This window comes from Haliaeetus albicilla, chromosome 25 (assembly GCF_947461875.1).
Source record: "Haliaeetus albicilla chromosome 25, bHalAlb1.1, whole genome shotgun sequence".
Classification (NCBI taxonomy): Eukaryota; Metazoa; Chordata; class Aves; order Accipitriformes; family Accipitridae; genus Haliaeetus; species Haliaeetus albicilla.
The window spans coordinates 23,002,318-23,026,566 of record NC_091507.1 but is presented as its reverse complement, the minus strand read 5'-3'; the positions used below and the strand labels follow the sequence as shown (position 1 = coordinate 23,026,566).

General features: G+C 44.2%; 1 protein-coding gene and 1 long non-coding RNA gene across 9 annotated transcripts in view; one reads left to right on the top strand and one right to left on the bottom strand.

The window, feature by feature from the left end:
* Positions 1 to 1,386: 1,386 nt before the first annotated feature.
* LOC138681915 (uncharacterized) lies at positions 1,387 to 7,533 on the bottom strand. Its single transcript, XR_011322137.1, has 2 exons — positions 7,433 to 7,533; positions 1,387 to 5,913 (listed from the first exon to the last, which is right to left on the bottom strand). It is a non-coding gene; the product is annotated as an uncharacterized lncRNA (long non-coding RNA).
* Positions 6,285 to 24,249, top strand: part of NAXD (NAD(P)HX dehydratase) — a 53,165-nt gene continuing 35,200 nt past the window's right edge. For 4 of the 8 annotated variants that reach the window (XR_011322130.1, XM_069770271.1, XM_069770269.1 and 1 more), the window contains exons 1-6: positions 7,439 to 7,782; positions 8,466 to 9,043; positions 10,345 to 10,716; positions 14,121 to 14,271; positions 15,216 to 15,261; positions 16,992 to 17,080. Coding sequence is in view for 7 of the 8 variants with exons in the window: in XM_069770271.1 (XP_069626372.1) it covers positions 7,448 to 7,782; positions 8,466 to 9,043; positions 10,345 to 10,716; positions 14,121 to 14,271; positions 15,216 to 15,261; positions 16,992 to 17,080 (1,571 nt within the window). In the remaining variant the exon portion in view is untranslated. The other 4 variants (XM_069770268.1, XM_069770270.1, XM_069770273.1 and 1 more) reach the window with 4 other exon arrangements.

Genomic DNA, 24,249 nt, shown 5'->3' with positions numbered 1-24,249 from the left:
TAATCACCAGGAACTGCAACAGGTCAGCAGCTTTAATAAACTCAGCCTAAGAGGGAGGGAAGTAGGTCCCCCCTCTGAGAAAGGAAAGACCTGAGGCCTCAGCCTTGACCCACAGGTATCAGAAGGATAGTTAAGCCCAAACCTGCGGCACTTCTTTTTCCTCGGTGAATTTGATAAAAGTGCTTTTCAACCTGATAAACACAGGGTGCATTAAGACTGCGCGTGCACAGCTGCAAATGAAAGGCATCACATTTCATCTCAAAAGAACGGCATTCAGTTTGCTGATTTTCCTAACCAGCAAACTCCTGTCTGCTCTGAAGCATTATAGAAGAGCTCTTCCAGAAAAAAACCAAGAGTGATTAATATTTAATTCCCAATGCTTTCCCTCCCCGTTACACAGTTTCTTTGTAGAGAGGCAGTTCTGAATGCCTGAGCAGAAGGGGCAGCCTGTTAAATCCTTTTTAGGCTGTTACAACCTTAAAATGTGCCACTTCAGTTGCCAGAATAGAGGCAGGACCGGTTACTAGAAGCCTCAGGGAGGTGACTTTTTGTCTATGCAAGGGAAATCTTTCTGCTGCTTGTGACAGATGAACTGATAAGTGGCTGGATGGGGACTGCGAGCAACAGCAATAGAAGGTGGACGCTTGCCATGCCAATATATCTCAGAGACCAGATGGAGTTTTTACTGAGCAAAATGTATATTTTATTACTCCCTAGGAGTGGATCAAATAAGTTCAGTGATAATCTGGTTTCCGTATAACAGGAGGAAGCCTTCACGGCCACTTGGAAGGCAGTGCCTTAAAAGACTTTTACAGCAGGTAACTCGCCAGCTGACAACTGGGCAGAAGGCAGCTTATAGACTATTTCTTTGGTCCTCTGCCATCACCTGCAGAAGCAGCTCACCTGTGGCACGTAGAGTATATCGTATGGAAGTGCAGAGCAATCCAGTAAGTGTGAGGCTTGGCGCCCAGCTGCGGCACCTGCTCCACTGCAAGGTGTTCCCTCACATTCAACGTAGTGCTGGGACCCTCTTTGCAAATGAAAACACAGAGCAGGGACCAAAGCGTGCTCTGCAGTGGGACAAGGAGGTATTCAAGAGAAAAGAAGGGGAGAGTGGGGATGCAAATGTTAGGGGTGCTAGCCTGAGGGAGTGGGATGTATAATTAAAGAATGGGGAAGGTAAGAGGAGTGTCCTGTAGTCCTTATTTGCAGAGCGGGGGTACCTGAAGAGGGCTTTTAGCCCTCCTCTCCCTGCATGGTGTTGAAGAGGCGAGTCAGCGAGATACTACTCTTCATGAAAATGTGCTATTAGGAGAACAGGATTCATTGACATGGCATGCCTTTCTGGGAAAGGTGTTAACAACAATGAAGGACAGAAAATGGAAATGTGGATTTGAAAAGTTTATTTTACTTCACACGAAAGGACAAGCTTCTTTGTGGAAAACCATTGGCCAAATGAAGTAATTTAAAATTGCCATAGGTTATTTGGGGCTTGTCTGTCAAAAATAGGTACCTTTTAATTATCATGATAGAACTAAAGCAACACAATTTCCCTGCTATCTCAACTTCTTAACAAGTCTACAGTTTTATTTGTATAAAGGTGCTTTATACTGGGATAGCTATTCCCATACAGCAAGGAAAATCATCATTCTGATGTGTCATCTTTATAACAACATAGTTATACCCACCCTCTTTCTTACCCTGTTTTGGCTTTCATTTTTTAAATGACCTTCTCCTCCCCCAGTGGGATTAATTATACCAGTAAAACTTGCAGAGCTAGCCTTGGCATGAAGAAAATGAATTGCTGCTGCCCATACACTTATACAGCTGTGGCCACAACAGGAAGAAATAATACACATGCATATATGCTGACTTTGAAGTAGAGGATGCTGTAATCAAACTCAGGTACGCATGTTAAATTTTAACACCTGTATATTGAAGAGCAGGCATATTACGGACTCGAGTGTATTTTCCACATACGAGATCTCAGGAATATGTAACATGAACAGCTCTCACAGGGAGGAAGGAGAACTACAGCTTTTTCCTTTGGGCAACAAGATTATGCACAACTCCAGAAGCCACTGGAGGCAGACATCACCCGTGGCATTATAGCAATCTGAGACTGCCTACAAATGGACGGCTTAGGGGGTTGTGGGGAAAGCAACTACAAAGTCTCCAGAAAAACCTGGGGACACAACTACTGAAGTTGATATGCTGGATCTGTGAGATGATTTGCAACGTATTGCCAGAAAAAAAAAAAAAAGGAAGCAAGGTACCTGAAAGGGGAACCCTTCAGCGTTCAAATCCCTTTGTGGATGTAGCACGTAGTCATGTTCTAGCAGTCATGTTCAATATATACTGTGTTTCCAGGACTGAACTGAATTGTGTCACTTAAGCTAAAACCAGTTTATCCTTTACAAATCTGTCCATCATTCTGAGTATCCGTGTGTCTCTTAAATGCACATAAAGCTGAGTTTTGAGCAAGGGGTTGACTTTTGTGTATGTACAGTGGATAAAACAATACCCAGGCAAAGCTACAACACAACTAAAATAAAACGTGATGTAGCTGTTGAACAGTTAAAAAGTGGTATAAATAAGTAGTATATTTCATAAAAATAGCAGTGTTCTAAATTGTGTAAGTTAATGGATTTGGCAAATGTTACCTTCTGCCGCCAAAGGACAAAGCAAAAGCAGTTTTATGGAAAACTGTATCACTCCACAGTATTTACTTTGAGTCTCATTATTCCCTATTGAAAAAGAGACCATTTGTTTTAACTTTTTGGATGTTGCTTGACAGGTGTGCAAGTTTATGTGTGGTTTTTTGCACGAGATACCAGGAACTTGTTTGAAGAAATTGGGTGAGCCCAAAAAACCCCTCTTCACTTCTGTTGCAGTACATAGATCATTCTTATTGCCTGCTCTAAGAGGAGGACGAAGCAGACACATTCTGTTTATTGTTTCCTTGATATCTGTTTTTTTCACCATTAACACTCGGCAAAAAGAAAAAAATCCTTGCTGTTCACTTTGGATAAAACAAAAAATACCTAGTGAAGCACAGGGCTTGACAAATATTATTGTACTGAATATGTCTAGAAGTGATAGTATCTGTATGGCCCTGGTAAAAATATGAAGAATTACAGAAGCTGTAGGGACTAACTTATTACACAGCATTTAATCAGGTGTGGGTATATTTCTTCTCATTTACAGCTTCCTTCTTCAGCCCATGTGACATTCCTGTTTAGTAAACTTTATAGGTAAACCAAAGCATGCTGATGTGTTTTTGTAACAGCTTGTTGTTAATTGCTTCCTGCTATCCTTTCTCTTGAATATAAAAATGCACAGAAGTGTAGTGACAGGAATAATTATTATAGCTTCAGGTCGTCTTACTCTGTTTTTAGTTTCCTTGCAGCCTAGAGACATGAAAACTGACAAACTAAAATTTACACCATACAAAAATACATTTTGTCCTGTACTAAGAGAAACATAATATTTGGTGTAAAACATGCTCATTCCACTCACTTTAATGGCAGTAAATATTACTGCTAATAACACCTGCAGGGTTGCCCCCCTTTTTATCTTAACACATATACCATTACTGCCTTCTGTATTACCACTATCAAATCCAACTGCTACAATTTAGCTAGGTAAACATTCAAATGAAATTAAGACTTCCCACTTTTTCGTCTTTTTCACAATGAAAAGTGCTTCCAGATTTCAAGAACAAAGAAATCTTTGGTCATATTTTACGGGCAGTTTCAATTAAAGCTACTTACTACTTCTGAGTTCTTCCATTCCCTCACTCCACATGAATGCTTAGACCTCCTGTTGCTGTTATTTAACATGGATATGTTAACATGGGTATGTTTATAATATTATATTTATAATATGAAATTGTGATTCCAGTACAGGCTGACAATTACTTGAGTGGAGAGAATGCAACCAAAGGATGTTGCAAGCTCTGCTATTGCCACCTGCTGTCCACGTTCACCGTGGAATGCCTCGGGTAGGCAGGGTTGCGCAACGATTACCAAAATGGATGGCAAGGTCCTGGGCTGAAGTGCTGAGTGGGTACAAAGTGATCAGAAGCAAAAAGCAGAAATACTGTGAACAAAGATTCGGCAGGAACCTGCAGAAGAAGCCACCAAATGGTCCAGAGTGGTCACTATTTTGGGGTCTCTCCCTAGGGACATCTAGTTTGCAGTCCATACCTCACCCTATCTATGCATATACATTCTGTTCCCAGCAAGCATCAGCTGTCGGTGACGGCTGCCATCTACTACTAAGTCAAATCTCCGAGCTCTTGCCTACCTTGACAGTAGTAGGACATTCTCAGGTCGGCCATTGATGTCTAGCCTTTCTTTGTGTAGCAGGGGACAAAGAGGTTGCTGTAATTAATCCACTAATGAGGAGGCTATGTTGTGGTGACAGTGCAGCTAGAAAAGGGTTAAAATGCTGGAACTGAACACTGAGATCAAGGGAAGGAGGGGCAAGACTCTGAGAAAGAGGTAGGGGCCAGCAATGGAGCAATAAGCGATGGAGCAATAAGCAATGGAGCAATAAGCGATGGAGCCTGAAGGATTTTGCCCAAAGCACGGAAGGGAACTCTGCAGGGTCATTCCTCCCTCCATGTAAGAGAGGGACAAGCAGACAGGCAAGCAGACAAAGTGACAGGGCTGTCAGAACAGGAAACTCAATAAAAAATGCACAGTACAGTATATATCTAAAGAAGTAAATGCCTCTTGAAGTCGCTTTTTCTCTATGATGGGCGTGTGAACTTTTGCCTCGTACACCTTTCGCCTTCTGTAGTTCTGTAAAAGGCTTTTTTTCCCTGCCTCATCCCCCAGTTAAGTAACATGGCTGATGCCGGGCTGAGAGATGGCACTAGTAGTTATGGATTTATACTGTACGTGGTATGGAAATGGCAGACAGTACTATATCAAGAGAAGGTACCTTGAGTTAGATGCAGAGCAGCAGAATGTTTGAGGAGCAGCAATGTGTTTTGCTCAAAGTTTTTACACTCATGTTGGCTAACAGTAGTAGCAAGGCTGTTGTAGTTGATGTCAAGGTTGTGCTTAACAACCCAGACAACTTTGGCATGGAGGAAGCCCACACATACCCTTAGGTTTTCTTCTACATGTGAATTGAGAATTGGGTCCTGGAAACTTCACTGATTCCACAAACAACTTCTGAGGGTTCCACAGCATCAGAAGAACTTGCTTCCATCTCTGCTACAAAGGAAACCAGAGAACCCAGTGAAAAACAACATTATGATTGTATCTTTCTTCCTCTCTCTTTTGTTGGGCACAAGACATGTTTTTGGTGGAGCCACAGATACTGGATGGGATGAAAAAACCATCCACATCATTCTTTCCCTGCTCTTTTCCAGATGTTAAATCAGTGCTGGAGTTGCAGGAAATCTACACGCTCTTTATCCTTCCAGCTGGAATCAAAACATGAGTGTAAGAAATGTGGTGTTCAACAACCGGACCACCATTTTTCCTGGTTAAAACTCATGTAAAAACTAAATGTGATTGGCCATTGAATCTGTCTTTTGGGTTGCCACACAGTCAGATAATCAAAGGGTAAAAAGCATTCCTTGTGCTGACTGAATAGAGGGCAAATTTTACTGACCCGGTATTGCGTTTAAAAACATACCAGGTATCAGGACCTAGAGAAGAGGTAACTTTTCCATAAACAAGTTAATACCTGACAGTGAACTTGCCAGGCATCGAGGTTCCTGCTCTGGTACCTGGGTTACCGTTCAGTCTGGGTCACTACAAGCTCAGGGTGTCTGTCATGCAGTTCGCAGACAGCACGGCTGTTTTAAGTGATGCTTCTGAAGCTGAAGGGCACGAATCATTCCTGCTTGGGTTTGGTCCGGGTAAAACCAGCAGGTCTGTTTGACCACAGCTTCTATGTAACACAAAACAGTAAAGGAAAATGTTGTCTGTCTTCACCCCTTCAAAATATTGATTGAAACATTGACATTTTACTGCTATATTTAGGCTAGAAGCTTCTGTGAATTAATAACGACACTCTTGCCTGAAATACCCAGGAGTCTAGAGCAGAAATTACAGCTGTTTTGAGCGTTAACATTTCAGATTTCTCATGCATATCGTCACGTTAGTTTTTCCCGGGCGCCGCTGTATTTCGATGCATTGTCTAGATTCCGTAGGTGCCGTAGGACCAGAGGTGAACATCAGCTGGTAATTTCCGCCAGCTCTGGTGTGTTTTAAAGAAAACACTGCAAGAGTACTGCTCTAAAATGATGTATCCGAGCTAGGAACAGCAGCTTGGGAAGGAGCGACACTCGTACATCAGGGGTTTGCTCAGAAGCGCCCGGCGAGGTGAGGGGCGTGAAGGGCTTTTACACGCTGGGAGCAATAAACGGCCGTTCCTCGGAGGTTTTAACTGCTGCCCATTAAAAGGGCCGGGAAGGCAGCTCCGAAGCCCCGTTGACAGCCGCGCCGGGCGCTCCCGGCTCTACCTCTCCCGGCCCAGCCCCTCACCTCACCGCCCGGGACCCAGCGGCGGGGACGGCGGGAGGCCCGAGGGCGCCGGCCACAACGCCGCCGGAGGAGGCCGCAGCGGCCCCGGCCGGCTCCGCGGGCGGGCGGCCGTTCCGTTCCCTTCCCTCAGCGCGGCCGTTCCCTTCCCTCAGCGCGGCCCGCCCGCGCAGGCCCCGCGCCGCCATTGGCTGCCGCCGGGGGCGGCCGCGGCTCGCCGCGGGGAGGCGCGGAGCGGTGGCGGGCGGGCGCGCCCGCGTAGGCCTGCCCTGCCCTGCCCTGCCCGGCCCGGCCCGGCCCGGCCCCGGCGTGCCCGTCCCCGGCGCGGAGCCGGAAGCCGCGCCGATGAGTTGTGTGCGCCGCTTGCCTGCGCGCTTGGCGGGGGGTGTCGGGAGCCCCGCGCCCTGGCTAGGTAAGAGGGAGAGCGCGGAGCGGAACGGAGCGGCCCCGCCGCAGCCCCGGCCTTCTCCCCCCCCCCCCGCCCCGGGAGGATGCGGGGACGGGGCGCTGCTGCTGCCGCCGGCGCCCTGGCTGCGCTGGCTTTGGCCTTGACCGCGGCCCTCTGGCCGCGGCGTGACGAAGGTATAAACATCTCCGCGGCGGGGCTCTGGCGGGACCCGCCCCGCGGGGAGGCGGGCCGGCCGGCCGGGTGGGCGCCGGGGGCTGCACGCCGAGGGGGCTGCGGGGGAGCTGAGGGAGGGAGGGAGGAAGGTGGCGGGCCCCCGTGACGGGGAGGTGGGCTGGGCACCGCCGCCCCGCACCTCCCGGCGGAGGACGGTTCGCGGAGCAAAACCGAAGCGAAGGGGCAGGGGCCGGAGCGGCGTGTGGGCGGCTGTGGGGCCCGGGGGGGCCTGCCATAATGAAACCCGCCCCCGCCTGCAGCGGGAAGGGAGCGGGAGCTGGGGGGGGGCGGCCGGGCCGCTCACCTGCCTTGCGAAGGGATGGCCGGGGACCGGGGAGGGGGGGGGACAGCGCACACAAACCCGACCACCACCACCCCCTTTCCCAGGCGTCCGCCGAGGGCAGGGGCTGCCCGATCCAGCGGCGGCCTCCGGGAGGCGGGCGGGGGCTTTTGTGGCGGCCCTCAGGGGGGGCGAGCCGAGCCGAGCCGGCTGCGCCCGGTCTCCCCCGCGCCGCAGAGCAGAGCACCGCGGCTGCCGTGCGTGTGCGGTAGTGCGGGCCTGCGGGAGCCGGGGCTGAGAGGCGCTCCGGTCGGCCCCGGGGAGGGAGCGGGGATGTTTCCTCCGGTGCCGGCGCGGCGGTGCGCTGGGGTGAGGTAGGGCGCGGAGCGGAGCGGCAGCGCCCTGCCCGTGTCTGTGTGTGTGTGCGTGGGTGGGTGTGCAGGGATCGCCCTCCACTGCGGCGGGGGGGGGGAGTGTGGGAGGGAGGAGGAAGGCGCACTGTGATGAGCAGGGCCTCCAAGTCCGAGCCGGCGCCGTCGTCCTGCCGCTCCCGGAGGAGCCCGGGGCGGGGGAGCGGCCGCCCACGGATGACTGCCTGAGCGGGGTGGCTGGCGCGTCCTGCCCCGGGGGAGAGGGCCGCTCGTTTATTTTTCCATTTATCATCATTGTTTTCGGAGCGGGGCGAGCCGGGGGGGGTGGTGGTTTTGTGTTTTGGTTTTTTTTTTTTTTTAACTCGCCCCCCCCCACCCCACCCCCAGCATTTTGCAGGTGCCCGCAGCGCAAAGCGGCGCCCGGAAAGTTTTGTTGGCGTCCGCCCGTGCGGGCTTGGCGGCGGCCCGGGCTGGGATGCGGGGCCCGGGGCCCGGCTGCCCGCCGCTTCCCGCCGCACGGCGGCCGGGGCCGGCGTAGGCGCCCGCCGGGAGAGCGGCGAGCGGGCACTAAACCCCCCCTCCCTCCTCCCCGCCGCCCTCCTCCGCCCCTCCCTCGCTCTCCCCCTCCCTCCGTCCCTCCCGCCCGCCCTCCCTCCCTCCCTCTCCCCGGTGCGCGGCCATTGCAGTGACCCCGGCCGGCCAAGGATGATCACGAACACGCGGGGCTTCCTGTGGTCGGACCTGGAGACGCGGGCGCTGCTGGAGATCTGGGGCGAGGCGGACGTGCAGTCGGCGCTGGACGGCAACTTTCGGAACAGCCATGTGTACCGGGACGTGGCCTGCCGCCTGGCCGAGCTGGGCTTCGAGCGCACCCCCGAGCAGTGCCGCATCCGCATCAAGGGCCTCAAGCGCCAGTACTACCAGGCCCGGGACGGGCTGAAGAAGAACGGGCACGCCCGCAAGATATGCAAGTACTACGACGAGATGGACCGGATCCTCAGCTGCCGGGGGGGCCCCGACGGCGCCCCGGAGCCGCTGGCCCCCCCGCCCGACGGCGCCCAGCCGGCGGGGCCGCTGGCCGGGCCGCCCACGCCGGGCACGCCGCACAACAGCCGCGAGGTGGACGCCGAGCTGGACGAGGACGCCGAGCTGGAGTCCCCCCGCGACAACTTCACCGAGGACTCCGGCGAGTGCTCCTCCTACGCCGACCACCCCATCAAGGTGGAGTGCCCCCCCTTCGCCATCCCCGTGCCGCCGGGCGACGGTGAGTAGCCGGCGGGGGGCTCCCGGCCCCGGCTGCCGTGTCTGTGCGTGCGTGTCCCCCGCCTCGCCCCGCCGCCCCCCCCCCGGCTCCCGCAGCCCGGCCGCCGGCGCCCCTCTCCAGCTCGCGTGCTTCTAGCGGCTTCTGCCTTGCCCTCCTCCCTCCCGCCCCGTCCTCTGCGCTCCCAAACCCGCCCATGCCCCCCCCTCCATCCCCAGCACCTTCCTCGTCCCCCAGGTAACCCCCCCCCCCCCATCCCCGGCCACGGCCGAGGCCGCCTGGAAGGGGAGCGGGCTGCTGCGGGGGGGGGAAATGCTGCAGACCGGGTAGGGGGAGATGGGGGGGGGGGGCGGAGAGCGTAGAGAGTTTTAATCGGCGTTTACTGGTGGGAAACCGGCGCGGGGATGATCCGGACAAAAGTGTCAGGTAGCGCAGTGCAAGAAAACAGGCGTCCTGCTCGCTGGGGGATTTTTCCCCTTCCCTGCGGACTGGGTGCACTTGCGCTAATCGGTATTAAAACGATGATGACGATAATACCTGAAAAATCTGCTTATTGTTGCAGATGGGCCAGAAAGCTAGGGGAGAGCTTTTACGTAATTAATTGCTCGAGTTGTTTCAGAAACACCGCTTCTAACTTTAGCGGGCTTGCGGACAGGAGCAGCCCGTAGATAGAGCCTGTCCTCTCCTTGCTCGTTCTTCACCCTCAGCTCCCTATTTGTGTTGTGGAGGCGGGGGGGCAGGGCAGTGTTATTTGTTTGTTTTAAATCTAGATTAATGCCGTGGTTTTAATACAAACCCGAACCTGTCTTCAGAAGTTGACATCACTGAGGAATCTGCCAATTGGTTGACGTTTAACCAACCTTCTTTTTACACATAAACCCCATCAAAGAGTTGTTTACACTAATGTTCTTTTGAAATGCAAATCCAGAATGCCAACAGACTGAAACTCAATTTAGATTAATGTAATTACCTGCAATACATAAATGAGGCCGAACTATTTAATAGCCTTCACTTAAACCTTTTTAGAAGATCAAAAAGACTCCTATTGTTGAAGTTTAGTACTACAACAGTTAAAAGATGCCTCTCTGCGATTTTTTTGTGTTACCTTCATAACTTTGTAGAAGCTTGTGGTTTTGCTTTGGTACTCTGAAATTAAAATATCTGAAAGAATTACAATTCGCATTGAAAAAGTATAACAACTCTGTGACACGTTGGGTGCACGTCTCGTAGGGAGGGGTTTTTTTGCTGCTTTCTTACAAAATTATTTTTCTTCAGAAAAATAATTGTCTCTCTTTTTGTTTTAGGCTTTAAAGAAATCAATGCTCCAACTATTACCCCACCTCTCAATCAGCCCAAAAGATCAAAAAAACGCCATGCAAATTTAACGTTGGATAAAATGATGGAAAAATTCCTGCAGCAGAGCGTGGACACGGAAGAGAAATTTTACAGATACGAAGAGCAGAGGCTCAAAATTGAGGACAAGCGTCGGGAAGCTGAGCATGCTCGAGAGCTCCAGATGTTACAGATGTTGGGACAGATGTTGGCAGGAATTTCTTCTACGGTATCACAAAGGTCACAATCTATACCAGCGAGTCCACCTCAGAGAGCGAACCATCGTTCATATGGGGATAACTTTAATTATAATGCTATGACAGCAGCACTTTCTCCACCGATAGGTACTTCCTTCTATAGCATAAATAAAAGCTATTTTTTTTTAAACTCCTGTGTGAAAGCACTGGTACTAAGTAGCTTTTGAAAATAAAAGCTAATTGGAATTATTTAATATTGTGGTGAAGGTGTCTGTCTGATGTAAAATGAAATTAAAACGTCATTCGTACCATTGTACTGATTATTTAATATAGATACATTAGTTATGACAGATTTTAATAAGCAAAATCACACCTTTTGAACCCTGTAAACATGGGGGACTTCTTTCCACATTCACGTCTCTGTAAACTGAAGTTAGGAGAAGTTTTGTATATAAAAGGCAAGCAGCACATTTGCTGAAAGCTATCTGGAAACATTAGGTACCTTGTAGCGGAAATTCTGCTGCTGTTGAAGTTAATAGGCCTAACCCAGTATGTGAAGTTAAGTCTGTGCATATGTTTTTTCAGGGTTGGGAAAAGGGTGGAGTTTTGCCTACGCTGAAGTAAGTCAAATGTTAAAATCCAGCTTCTTTAAAATAAATTTCCTGCAATCAAAATTCTGAGTCTTATCTTTTAATTAAACATCATATTATTGTAGTAGGTGTAGTAGAAGACGAAAATGCAGGCATGTGTTTTTCTTCTACACCAGTTTGTTTATAAATGCTTTGGGCATCTGAATTTATTTTAAAGAAAAAGGCAAAGCAGTAACTCTAGAGTTGGTATTTATGCACAGACTTTTCCTTCTGTACCTGATTTGTGGGCCAGAAGCTGATAATCAGATATTAGCATTCATTAACAGACTTCTCAGGATCTGTGGCTCCGTGTCATTTATCTTTATCGTAGTGTCTTTGTGCATGGAGGTAGACTGCATGGGCAGGAGGAAAACAGGGATACTCTATCGGTGCTGGAACCAGAGTCAGCTTGAGGCTCGGTGGTTGTAGCCTGCCACCTGGAAACGAAACAAGTCTTGTTCTGTTTTAATTCTGAATTTCACACTGCTTGGAAGAAAAAAAGTGTGATTTGAAAAGGAAAAAAAAAAAACACCCAGCCTCAGCGTTGAATAATAATCCAGCATGCCAGATCCTAAAGGGCATTCTCCGATTCCTGAGAGGATCTTGGAGCCTTTTCAGTGCTGCGTTACATACTGCGTTTCCCTGTAAAATGCGTGGGGGACTGCATAGTTAGGTCTGTTGAGGCTTTAGGCTGGCTGACTTGGTTTTGTTTCTTCTTGAGTGGATAGTTGGTCTGTAGCATTCTTCGATGGCAGCAGACTTCTGTAGATAACTTATGGCGTACGTATGGATTCTGTGTTTTAAATGTTGTTTTCACTTTTAAATTAAAAGGAGACCTGAAGTGCTTTAGAAAAAGGGAAATCATTTGGGGTTCTAGACTGGGGCGGTGGTACCCACAAGGCCTTGCCATTACTTCTGAAAGGTTTTTTGCTAAAAGAGTTTCCTTATCTGTAAAGATGTGAAACTAAAGTTCAGTTTTTCCTGCTGGATTTTATCATAGAGGAGTGCAGTCATATTACACTGTGCAAAAATGCGTTCTATATATATTTAACTGTAGCAAGAACAACTTGGGATTCTAATCTTTTAATTGGTAAAGGTGTAACAAAGCGTTTATAAGATGTGAAAGTAATGCTTCAGGCAGCACATCTTTAAAGGAATTAAGATTTCAGTTGTTTATAGCTAAATGTGCCTTAGTGTTTCTCTAGGTAAGTGGGGCTCTATTAAGAATTGCTCTTTGCATAATTCTCTGTTTTCTCCCCATTTATTAAGCAATCACTTCATATTTACCTATAAACAAAAAACAGCAACAAAGAAAGAGAGGACCTTCGTAACAACATTGCATTTTAAGGGTCACAAGCTATATGATAAGTATATCTCTTGTGTGGTTGAAAACCAGTGAGTGTATGAAGTGTGATTTAAAGAAAATAATCTGCCCTATTTCCAGGGGAGATGAGCTGGGTTTGTTCTCCTCTGGGTCACTGCAGTGCTATTTTGGCTATAATCCAAAACAGGGTGGTTGGGTTTTTTTTTTCTTCTCTTTTTTTTTTATCTCAATAGGAATGGGATGCCTGTATTATAGAATGATTTTAAAAGCAAAAGATCAGCCAGGAGTATTTACCATTATTGAACACTGAAGCATATTATTACTGAAGATTAGTGCATCTGGTTTAAGTTTAGACTCTGTGGAGGACACAGAAAAAGATGCTTTTGGCTGATAGCGCGCAGATGCGGAGTTTTCTTGTTTATTACATCATTTTTTCCCCATTATTGTGTCTAAAATTTCTGAAGAGTTTTTCCTCTTCCCTCCCCCTAGATTTTGGAGTTGGGGCAGGGGGGAATTAGTCAATTTTATACAGCTGAAAATAAGGAGTATCATGGGAGTTAGTTTTACATAATTATGTATTACTATATAGTAGTTCCTTAAAGCTTTTTAGAACATCTGTAAAAAAGAAAGTAAGCATAGCCACGGTCTAGCAGGCTAATACTAACATTCAAATAAACCGCTATTCTGAACAGAATTGTACAGTTAATGAGGAGCTTTGTTGAAATAGAACTTACTCTTTTAGTGTATTTACTGCAATATATATATTTAACACATCATTGATAGAAGTACTGATCTTCAGGTTTGTCCCATGTTAGGTGAAAGGTTTAATTCTCTTTAGTTGTAATTTTTGAAATACTTTTTTCTTCTAAATTTCTGTGGTCTTTTGAAACAGTAATTTGAATATCTAGCCTTCCGAGTATGCAGTTGTTTTAATATGTAGCTTTGCACCAGAGATCTGTAGCTGTATTGTAGCTAAGTATTATCTTTGTGTGATATTTGTAATGTTTGCACCTAGTGTGTTGGATTATAGTTTTGCAGAAAGACTTTCATTATGCTTTGTAACCACCTGCCAAAATAAAAAAAGCAGTGAGATAGGCCCCGATTCTGCTAAGAGGTGGAAGTCTTTAAGGGGAAGCGAAAAATAAGGTAGGGTGTATGTTTAAAATGTGGGTTTAGTTGCTCTGTGCTTGCTCTGTGTCTGGATGTGTTTAGTCCTTACTAAGTGTACCTATTTCAGTTGAGCTTAATTATGGAAGTGATTTTAGGCTGAACTAAGAAGATATTTCTAGTTACAAAATGTTCATATAACTCTTCTGGGCTGTTGTTTCTTTCTGTACCTGAGCCCTAAATTAGGACTGTGAGCAGTCGGTGGGAATATTCTCTGCATCAGACCCTAAGTTCATTTTTAAAATGACCACCTTCCCTAGTTACTCACTGTTTTAAAGGCCTTTAAGTGATGAAGCATTTGTTTTTTAGAAGTATGTCATTTTATATATCTTTGAGTGATTTTATTAGCGTTTATGAGTTCTTAAAAGAAATGCTGATGGTAGTTGAAGAAAGAACATGCTTTAAAGTAACACTTATTTTCTTCTTTTCAGTTATAGAGAGATCTTTTTCACTGCACAGAACACACTCTCTAAAGGATATGGAGAATATTTTTCAACTGGTGCGCAATGTTATCCCTCCTCTAACAGGGAAAAGGCATAAAGGTCAAGATGGACGTATAGGCATTGTTGGAGGATGTCAAGAGTAAGTTAAACAGAAGTTTGGGAACTGCATCTCTTAAATTGGGAACAGAATATTTCCTTACTGTGCGCTTTTTATTTTGATAAACCGTGGTGCTTACTAGATTTCTCTCAATACCTTCTTTTATGTTCTGGAGTAAAATAGCATGATTCAGGGAAAAAAGAGGTAGAGCATAAATCAGTTAAATGCTGTACTGACCTAGAAATAAACCAGGCTCTATTCTTTTCTTGGCCACGTTCAGTAATCTGCACAACACTTTGAACGAGCCACTACACCTTCCTGGTTTTCATTTTCCTCTTGTGAAATAGAGGTGGCATCTTCCTCCTGTAAGAGAGATCCGCTCTTGGACATCTGCCATTAATAAACATTCTATAAAGAGCAAAAAGGTGCTGTCTTATAGCTGTGCTGATTAGCCAGGAGTTAGTTTTGCTGTTGGTCTAATGGGCTTAGGTTCTTGCCTCTTGGCAGAAGGCAGCACCTCTGGAGCGTGATTCTGTCCATATCTCTCCCTTCAGTCTTCATAAAGAGAATTTAGGGCAACTGGAATCACAGTTTAGGCACTTTAGTTAGGTATCTAAAACCAGATGGGATTGATCCGGGTCACAGATCCTAGACTTGCCTTGCAAACAGCGCTTGACTCTTGTTTTTTGTTTGTCTCTAAACTTTTAAGCTGGTTGTTTGAGAAGAGTTTGCTTTTTTATGGCATGATCTTTATAAATATTTCTGTGAAAGGGTCAGGTGGCTAAGGTAAAATCCTGCGCCTTTGAAATCAAAGCAAGATTTGAGATTGGCTTCAGTATAGCAAGATTTTATCTGTCTTTTACAGCAAACGAAAGAGAAAGTTGGGGTGGGGGTCAGTTTGCTCTTGAATTCATTATGGCAGGCTGATTTCCAGATTATCTAATCTCATGACTGTGTTTTCTAACCTAAATTGTATTTCATTCTAGATACACTGGAGCACCGTATTTTGCTGCAATTACAGCTCTCAAAGTGGTACGTGTTCTTCTATACCGATCCAAAATGAACTTTTCATCGTTTATATTGGCCAAGCACCATTTTTTAAAAGCACTCATTCTGTGCTGCACATGAAATTTGAGTTCTAAAACGTCTTCAGTTTAACTAAGAAAATACTTAGTCCTGGATTTGTAAAAATACTTTGTAAATATGTGTCATTTGCTATGTTTTCTGTAAATATTTTCTCTGTATAAGGTGAAGTTAGACATAACATCAAAAAAATTGAAAATTTAGAGGGAGAACTGTTTTATCAGAGGCTTGGATAGGAAATTTCAAAACTTGATGAAATATTTTCTCCAAAATTGAACAATAAAGTAAATCTAGATTAAAGTTTAAAGTTACGTTTTCAGTGCTGCAGTCTGTTCTTCAGAAATTTTTTTCTGGGCCTGATAAGTGTGTTGAATGAAGTAACTTCCTTTCAAAACTTACAGCTTTAGGCTAGTAAAATTCTTACGTGCTGTAAGTGTAAAGATTGTTCATTGAGTTTAATGTAACTTCTAATAGCACATTTTATTTACTTTATAATCTTTAGCAGAAGTATTTTCTAAGCTTTTTTTTCCTGGAAGTGTGAACTTCTTTATTTTAGTGACATATGAACTGGCTAAAAATATATTTACTGCAGACTACATAAATACAGTTGTGATTATTCAAATGTAAACAAATCATGCTTACATAATACATACACTTTTCAGTACTCTATATAGTGTGTCGGTACTTTCAGTTCATGGTGTATGTTCTTCTTTTTGAAGATTTGTTTCAATCAGTAGGTAACTGATCCAGGTATTTCCACACACCACCACCTCCCGCCCCAGGATGCAGTCCCTCAAGGATTTAAAAACTGAAATGATACTATTTAATGATCTTGTATAAGATAATAAGGCCACTCAGCTTTCTGTTCACTAAGTGCAAATACGGTAGCGTACTAGGGGGTCCCCTATTGAAGTCACTTGGTCTCAGATCATTCCATCTGCACATAAAGAGTCATAGGATCAAATCTCCGCGTTGCTTAGTAGCTTGAAATGTTAAATGTGTAGTGGTAAAGCAGAGGAGACATTTTCTTAACCTTGGGAAATTTCAGTATGCAAGACAGATAGATCAGGCTTTCTGGTCACTGCTTACATAATTTTTATGCGGATGTCTGATTTTTTTAATTGATAACAGAAGCTGGAGGCTAAACTCACCAGCTTTAATGTTTATTTAACTTAAGGTGTGTTGTTGAAATTGTGCCAGCCTTTATCTGATACAGATTTGGCCCATTGAGTAAAAATGGTAGGGCTGGAAATGTACTCAACGATTGCCGTAGCTATATTTTGCCAGTATATTACAGTATTGTTTTTCCTCCCTAATGTAGCTTGTCTCTTGTTCAGCTGTGTTCTTTTGCTGTTCTTCTTATTGTATATGTGACTTTTCATTCTTTGCTCATCTGCAAATGAGAAACATTTCTCAAGTGAGTAAATGTTCAAGATCTGTGTTTTCAGTCATCCTGTTGGTGAGAAACAGAAAAAAAATTATATTGGAAGTTAGATACAAAAAAATTTTCTCCAAAACAGTGAGTGGTAGCCTAAGCTAAAATAGAAAAAATAGTAAAGTTTGCTTTAACTACTGAGAAGTAAGAATGCAGGTGAATTATTCACTGAGTAAACTTTGGAATGATAAAGTTATTATTAAGTATAAATTTGATAATTCTGTTTGCAAATTTTCTTTTTTAGGGTGCAGATTTATCCCATGTGTTTTGTACCAAAGATGCAGCAACAGTAATCAAATCATATAGTCCAGAGCTGATTGTTCATCCAGTTCTGTAAGTGACTTATCTTTTGTTTAAATGAGCAAGACAGGATTACTAGTTTGAACGTTTCGGTCTGACATTTGATTAGTTTGCGTTATTTCTTTTTCTGAGTTACAGGATGGGTGAGCTGGAGATGACAAAAACTCCTTGGTTTGTCCTTTCATTAGAAACAGTTATTTAATATAGAACAGTCAGTTGTGAATTTTTTTTCATTACTGTCAAAGTACAATTTTTTAAAAAGCAAAGATCTTGCTTGCCACTACTTGCTGACATGTGTTCTGTGATTGTAATGCATTTAACTGTGAACAGTAGCAAAATCCAGAACTAAGAATCACTACAAGTCAGCATTTTAGAATCTGCATTTGAAAGGCAAATAGAGTATGTTCTCTTGCTTCTTCAGTCCTAATAGTATTTAACAGTAGCGTTATCTTTTTTCCTGTCACTGCTGCGTATATAGTCATTTATGCAAAATTCCTAGGCAAGAGAGATGCTGATTCTCATTTTTCTTCATAAATGTGTTGCATTAGATACACACCTATTCCTGGGAATCAATGGATGTTCTAAAATGATCTAAAATACAGGGTTTATTAAACTTTTCATCATCTTAATAAGCAACTGTCCTAATAGGGAGAATCAGCGTGTGCTTCCCTGAATTTGTGTTCTGAAATATGTTACTGATTGGTGAACTTTTACAGGATAAATTATTTCAAGTAGGTGTTGTGATGGTTTACAGTAAGCACTGCAAATGAGAATTAACATGTGTGTCTTGGGTATATGTCACTGAGCTTAGCTTGCACCAGTGCGTGTCAAAGTCTGTTGGTGTACATAGCAAAGCTGTGATTAAGCTAGAAAAAGCGTAATTTAAAATCGTGTTTGTTAGATACTGCTGTCAGGAAGGATTTATGACAGTAGAAATATTTTGGTGTCTGAGAAGAAGAATATGATCTCCCTTATGGGGACGCCTGCAGTTGGAAGCCATAAGTTTATTACATTCTGAAGGTGGGTTTCATTCCTGTCGGTGTAGAGAGATGCTTAGAAAGAATCAGTTAAACAGACAGATGCCAAGGGTTGTGTTTTGGTTTTTTTCAAAGGTAGAAGAAATCCATGACTTTGTGGATTTTAGACAGGGAAAAAATGATGTTTGAAAGCAAGGGGAAGATAGAAGGGTAGGATTTTTACCAGTCTGACTGCGTTAGCCTCTAAAATCCAAGAGGCACATCTTCAGTTGATGTTCTATCTGGTATCGTACCATAGCAAATGAGATGGAGAATCTTAATGGCAGTATTACGTCGTAACTTAGGGTGTTTTGATCGATGACACTTGGGATACAGCATATGGTTGTCTTGTATGGGAAGGAGTTGACTTTGCCTTGGGAGAAGCATTTTTCGTATACACAGGGTTCTTGATGTCTGTGGTAATGGAAAAGGTTAATAGGTGAAACAGAAGCAGCATAGAGAAAAAGGGAGGTGACAGTGTGTAAACAGTAAAATTTCTGTTCATGGAGGACCAGACTGTGCCTACTAAATAAGGGTATTTTTTTAATAGAAAAAGATTCTCAGTGTCTTTTGTGGAATTCAGATCTCTGCGAAATCTCCGATCTTTCTATTCGCAAAGAGAACTTTTGATTTTAAACATAAGCTCTGTGTATAAATTCCTCCAGATGTACAAAGTACAGTGAATCTAGGAATTTTCATATCCGTATAGGTTTAAGTCTGAAACTCAATGTTAAATACTTTTATTAAAACTCTGATTAATTTCACCCAGACAGCTGGCTAACTGCATGAAGCAATGGATCTGTAAATATTGTTTATATGACATTCCAAATGAAAAAAATGCAAATATCAGAATGTTCAGATTTTGTTTTTTAAATTTTCTTATATTTTTATGTCCTCTTTTCTGCTTCATTTGAGGAAAAGAGAAAACAGTCTTTTGTGGTAAGAAAGGAAGAAATCCTGAGTGACTCTATTGAGCCCAGGTTTTATTCAAATTTACACAAACAGCCTATTTTTCTCGTAAGGTCCTTTGTCTTCAGTGTCACACTTTTCATATGATCTTTTATATGTTGTGGAGCCGTTCGAGTCCTGCAGCCACGGCCGGCCGCTCTTGATTCAGAGCCTGATCTCTTAAACAGTCTTTGTACTTTCTCCCGGGCCGCACTTCACGCATGGAAGAACCTCCGGGTAAAACCCACCAAGCAGCTACGTCATTGTTTTCTTTTGTGTCTCTCCTTAAAACTTTGCTTTGTTATGATTTCTCCGTGACCCTTCAGAGTAACTAGGTAGCTGTTGTACCACTCTCTTATTATGCTAATCATAATTATGGCCCCCGTGCACTCCTCAATTCACTGAGTGAACAGCTTGGCATTTCGCCAGGGTTCAGCTGCCATTTTGTACTGCCAGGAGTCTGACATTTTATCACCTCCTCTGCGACTTGGCTGCCGCTACCTTTCCCTACCGCCTTCACCTCGCAGGGGATCACCTCAAGGGAAGAGCGTGCTCTTTTTTCGCCGCTGCCCCCCGAACGCGAGGGCTCTCCTGGCTCGTTGGAGCTGCCGCCGCGGATCTTTGACGGCGTGACTCGCGAGGGTGTGCGAGAGCTGGAAGTGGAACTGTTGCGTTTCAGGTCCTTGGCAAATGTCTGTCACTTCGAGGATGCGAGGAATGTTATGTGAGAACGACGGAGTAGGGTTGCAGAAGGAGGGTTACGAAAACGGGCATCCATCTTGCAGCATTGCCAGGGCAATTCCATGTGGCCCCAGCTGCAGACCATCCCGGGATCCCTTTTGGTGTTACATCCCATGCTGGGGACACCCGTAACGCAACTTTCTCTGTGGTTTTTGTCTCGTGACTCCATTCCCTGTTCCCGTCAGGGAAGGTAAGAGAGCTGGGACTGCACGTGGCAGCCTGGGATCTGGAAAGACGAAGCTTCCACACCGGGCCCTGTGCGTCCTCACCGCCTGAGCTGAATAATGATAGCTGGGTGTCTAGGGGCCATGAATCGTCAGTATTATCTTATCAACAGCAGCTTCTCCTTTTTATTCAGGGATTCTGTCAAATGCATTATGGTCCCTTCCACAACGACTTTTTTTAATGAAACTATTAATTAAAAACTGACCAGCAACCAGTTCAATGCTTCTGCTGACTGACTTTTTGCTTTCCTGTGGAGAAGTGAAAAGTGTGTATTGCAGAAGCTGGGGCCTTTTGAGTAGAGGAGTATACTGAGTCTTGGTCACAACTGCCTCGCTCTTGTCACCGCTACCCCTGGTTTGTGCTACATATTTCTGTTTTCTCAGCTGATGTGTTCCTACTGTAAACTCTGCACAAATACAGACAAGATAAAACTTAGCTTTTGCATTTTATTAAGTTTTATTGCAGGCGTTTTCTGTGTAGATTTCTGCTGTAGATGTGTACATACTTTCTTGCATTAGTGTTGGGAACTTTCCAGAGAACAGTTTTCAGGAGCTTTTTTATATTCCTTCTGTTAATTCCATGGCTCAGGGCAGGTAGAATAGACTTCTTGGATACCTGTGTTGGGTTAGCTTATCCCGCCTTGATAGGCGAGTGATCACAGAGTTAAATGAGCTATATGACCCCAGCTGGTTATATTTTAAAAGAAGAGAGAATATCTATTGTGTTAGATTCCCCTCTTGCGGGGACATTCTCTTAATCTTACAGGTTTTTCCTTTCCCCATAGGCCAGGAAAGATCGAGTTAACTACTGAGTAGCCCACTTGTAACCTGGTTGTCAGACCATTTGTAAAGTCAACAGTTGATACACTCCTTGATCTCCAGAGTGTTATCTGAGAAGTAGAATGAGATGTCAGGTCATTAATTTCTTGGGGTCCTGAAGAAGTCACGTAATTTTTCCATTATCTCCAAAAAAAGTCACCCTTGAACTAGGTGTGGATTTAGAACTATAACTTCCTCTCAGCTGGTTGTATCTGTGGGTCTGTATGGACTAGGAAAGATTGCCAGAATTACTGAAAGTCGTACAGTTAATTGCAGAGTTCAAGTTTTGGTTTGGATTTTGAAAAAGATTATTCTTCTCAGTTTGAAGTACAAATAATTGGGGAGAAAACTCTTAGGAAGCTGGCCTGTGTGTTGAGGCCAGTTATCATTAATAAAGAAGCTTAGCTTAGATCAGGGTTGCTGGAACATATTTTACCTAGTTTTATTGGATTTTGTCTTTGTTTTGATGATTTGAAAAAATCACGAAAGGGAGTCATGGATAGCAAGCTCCTGATGAGTTATTTGAGCACTTTTAACCAGTGCCAAGTCTCTTAAAGAAAGCCCAGAAACAATCTTAAGATTTTTGGCCCTTTCTAATTCATTGTGTGGAGAGTGGATTCAAAAACATTGGTCCTTTGTGGGAGGAAGCTCATACCTTTTAGTTTTGTTAGCTAAGGATAGCTATTAAACACTTCTGCGTAATGTGGGACTAACCTCTCTTTTGAATCAGCTGCAAGAAGAAGTCCAAGAATCCTTGTCACCAGGGAAAGTCAAGGAGAAAGCACAGATTGCTCCAATTACCAAAAAGATGCCTCCCAAGTGACTTGGCTGCTGGATGCCTATTACACCTGCAGAGAAGATGCAGGAATAAACTTTGTGATCTTTCTCCCAAACCTCGTTTAGACAGCAGCCTAGCTAGGAATCACATGAGAAAGTTTTGGGTTGGTTTTTTTTTTCCTAAGTACTTAGGGAGAGATAAAGTTCAGTTTGTATGTGCTGACTCAGAGACGTATACTTAAACTGTTTCTAATCCTGTTGTGCAGTGCCATGGACAGAACTTGTTTATAGACCTGTTTCCTGTGTCCAGCTTTCTTGGCAAAAAGCTGCTGCTTCTTTGCTGTATGCTGCAGAGTGAATAAAAGATGGGAGGTGTATTCAGCCCATACTATAGTCCCTTTCCTCCCTCTTGTTGCAGAGGTCCTTATCCCACGCGATACTAACAGAGGTTTTGCTACCTCCTCAAAATGCAAGAAGTAACCAGAGATTTTTAGCATCACTGCGGGGAGAGCTGCTGTTCTTGCTGCTTTCTGATACATCAGAAAGAGATGTATATGTGTGTAGGAGCGTTTTACTCCAGTTAGATCGTGGCCAAATTCATCCTTCTGAACGCTTGCCATACTGCTGTGATTTGACACCAGGATTAGATGTCTTTGGTATTTAATCTTTCTTGAGTTTGAGTGAAGGCAGGCATGCCTGGGATTTGCTTTTGCATTTTTTTAATTATTAGTATTATTATTTGAAGATTTTAGGGTCTCATTCTTTTTTTCCAGCTGACAATCAGCAAAGCATATATTTAGGCTGAGACTTGTTCTGTCTTCTCATGTGTCCACAGCTGATTTTACGTACTCTAGCCTTCTGAGTATTGATTCAACTGTCATCTGTGCCTTAAGAGTTGAATGTAAACTGGAGAGAGATACTGATGTGATGAAAGCTTGTCACTTTACTTACTGGTTTTACCATTTTTTTAAAAAAGTGCATTAGTGTTTCTGGGGACACTTTAAGTCTGTTTCAGTATGAGGGAAATTACGTTGTCATCTCAACTTTATTCTGTCACTTTTAAAGTCACAGGTTTTGGTTGATTGCAACCCATTTGGAAGAATACTTGACAGATTCTACTTATCAAGTCAGTTCACAGGAATTATTAATAGGTCAGGACCACTTCCATGAACTCTGAAAATATGAGGTCAAGACAGTTATCATCATACTTTGGGGGGGTATTGTCATAACATGCATTGGTAATGTGATTGAGATCAAAACATACTACAACTGCTTTTAATGTTTGGATACATCTAAATGCAGGTCATAAAATGATTGTTGATACCTGTGGTATCTTTACAAGGCTAGATAAGGTTGACCTTGAGTGCTGTTGTCATGTCTGTGTGAGAAATCTCAGAAAATAGTCAAGCAATAGCTTCTTCTCCTTTGGGGCTCTTTCTCACAGGATGCAAGAGGCTCTGCTCTGCATAAGAGAGGTGACCCCATTTGTATAATGTGTTTGGGTTCATTATTAAAGAGGTCGGGTTTGGCTCTGATGCCAGTAGTGTGTTGACAACCCAATTCCTAGTGAAACAGAAGGTCTGATACCTAAATGAGAGTCGAGTGTCCAAGGAGCAGCTGTGGAAAACGTTTTGGGTTTTTGTCGTCACTATTAGGATATGAAAAATACGATATAGTGAATGTGGCATTTTTTCTTAATGCATACCTCAGTAGGTCATTTACACTCTCACTGCCTTGAAGGTAGAATATGGAGCAAGTAAAGACTGTGATATCTGCATGTTAAGAGCAGTCTCTTGCTATGAACTTGTGACACCAGTGCTTCTCCTGGATGATGGGTTGCTGTTCTTGCTGCTGCGTTGCTAATATTCAGATGAAGCCTACCAGGTTCACTTCTGGTGTCTAAATTAGCTGATTCAATGGATGAAAAGGAAGACTTGATTTGAATAGTATTCAGTCCCTCTCTCATTAGGGTCTTTGTTTTTCTGTCATTTTCTTCCCTGTCATTTAATCAGATAGTAGCAGGAAAATAGGTATTGTCTACCCAGGATTTGCAGATTAAACACTATTGAAAGATATTTCAACAGCCTGGTAGGTGAAAATGACCATTTTGTCTTCTAAACTTTTGGGGGGGGGGGGGGGCATTTTAATGTACTAATCTTAATATACTAAATGTATCTCTTTTTGGTCTCTAATTGCATCCAGCCAGCTTCATGCCACTTGTGTTGTCACTGAGATTTGCCCTACCTGATTGAGGTGCTTGGTGAGAGACCCATGAGTTGATAATGGGATCAATGAACTTTCTAGGTTATTTCCGGTTCTGTTCATGGGGCTGAAAGAGGCTGCCTCAAGCCTTTGGGCTTCTGGAAATTTGGAGTTAATTTACAGGAATGATGATTTAAACACTGACGAATATAGCTATTCTCGGAATGTAGAATTAGTTTAATTTTATGCTCAAACATTTTTTGCACTGTTTGGTTTTGCCATTAATTCCTTTGACCTTTCCAGAATAATCTCTCTCCCTATCTTATTTACCCAGTTTCCCATAATGACCTCACCCAAGGTTTACCACAATAGTTAATAATTAACTTTCTGAGATAACTACTTAAATTCTAGAGCTACGCATTATGTCCCATCTTTCGCTCTTTTGATGTACCCTATAACACGACAGGATCCAAGT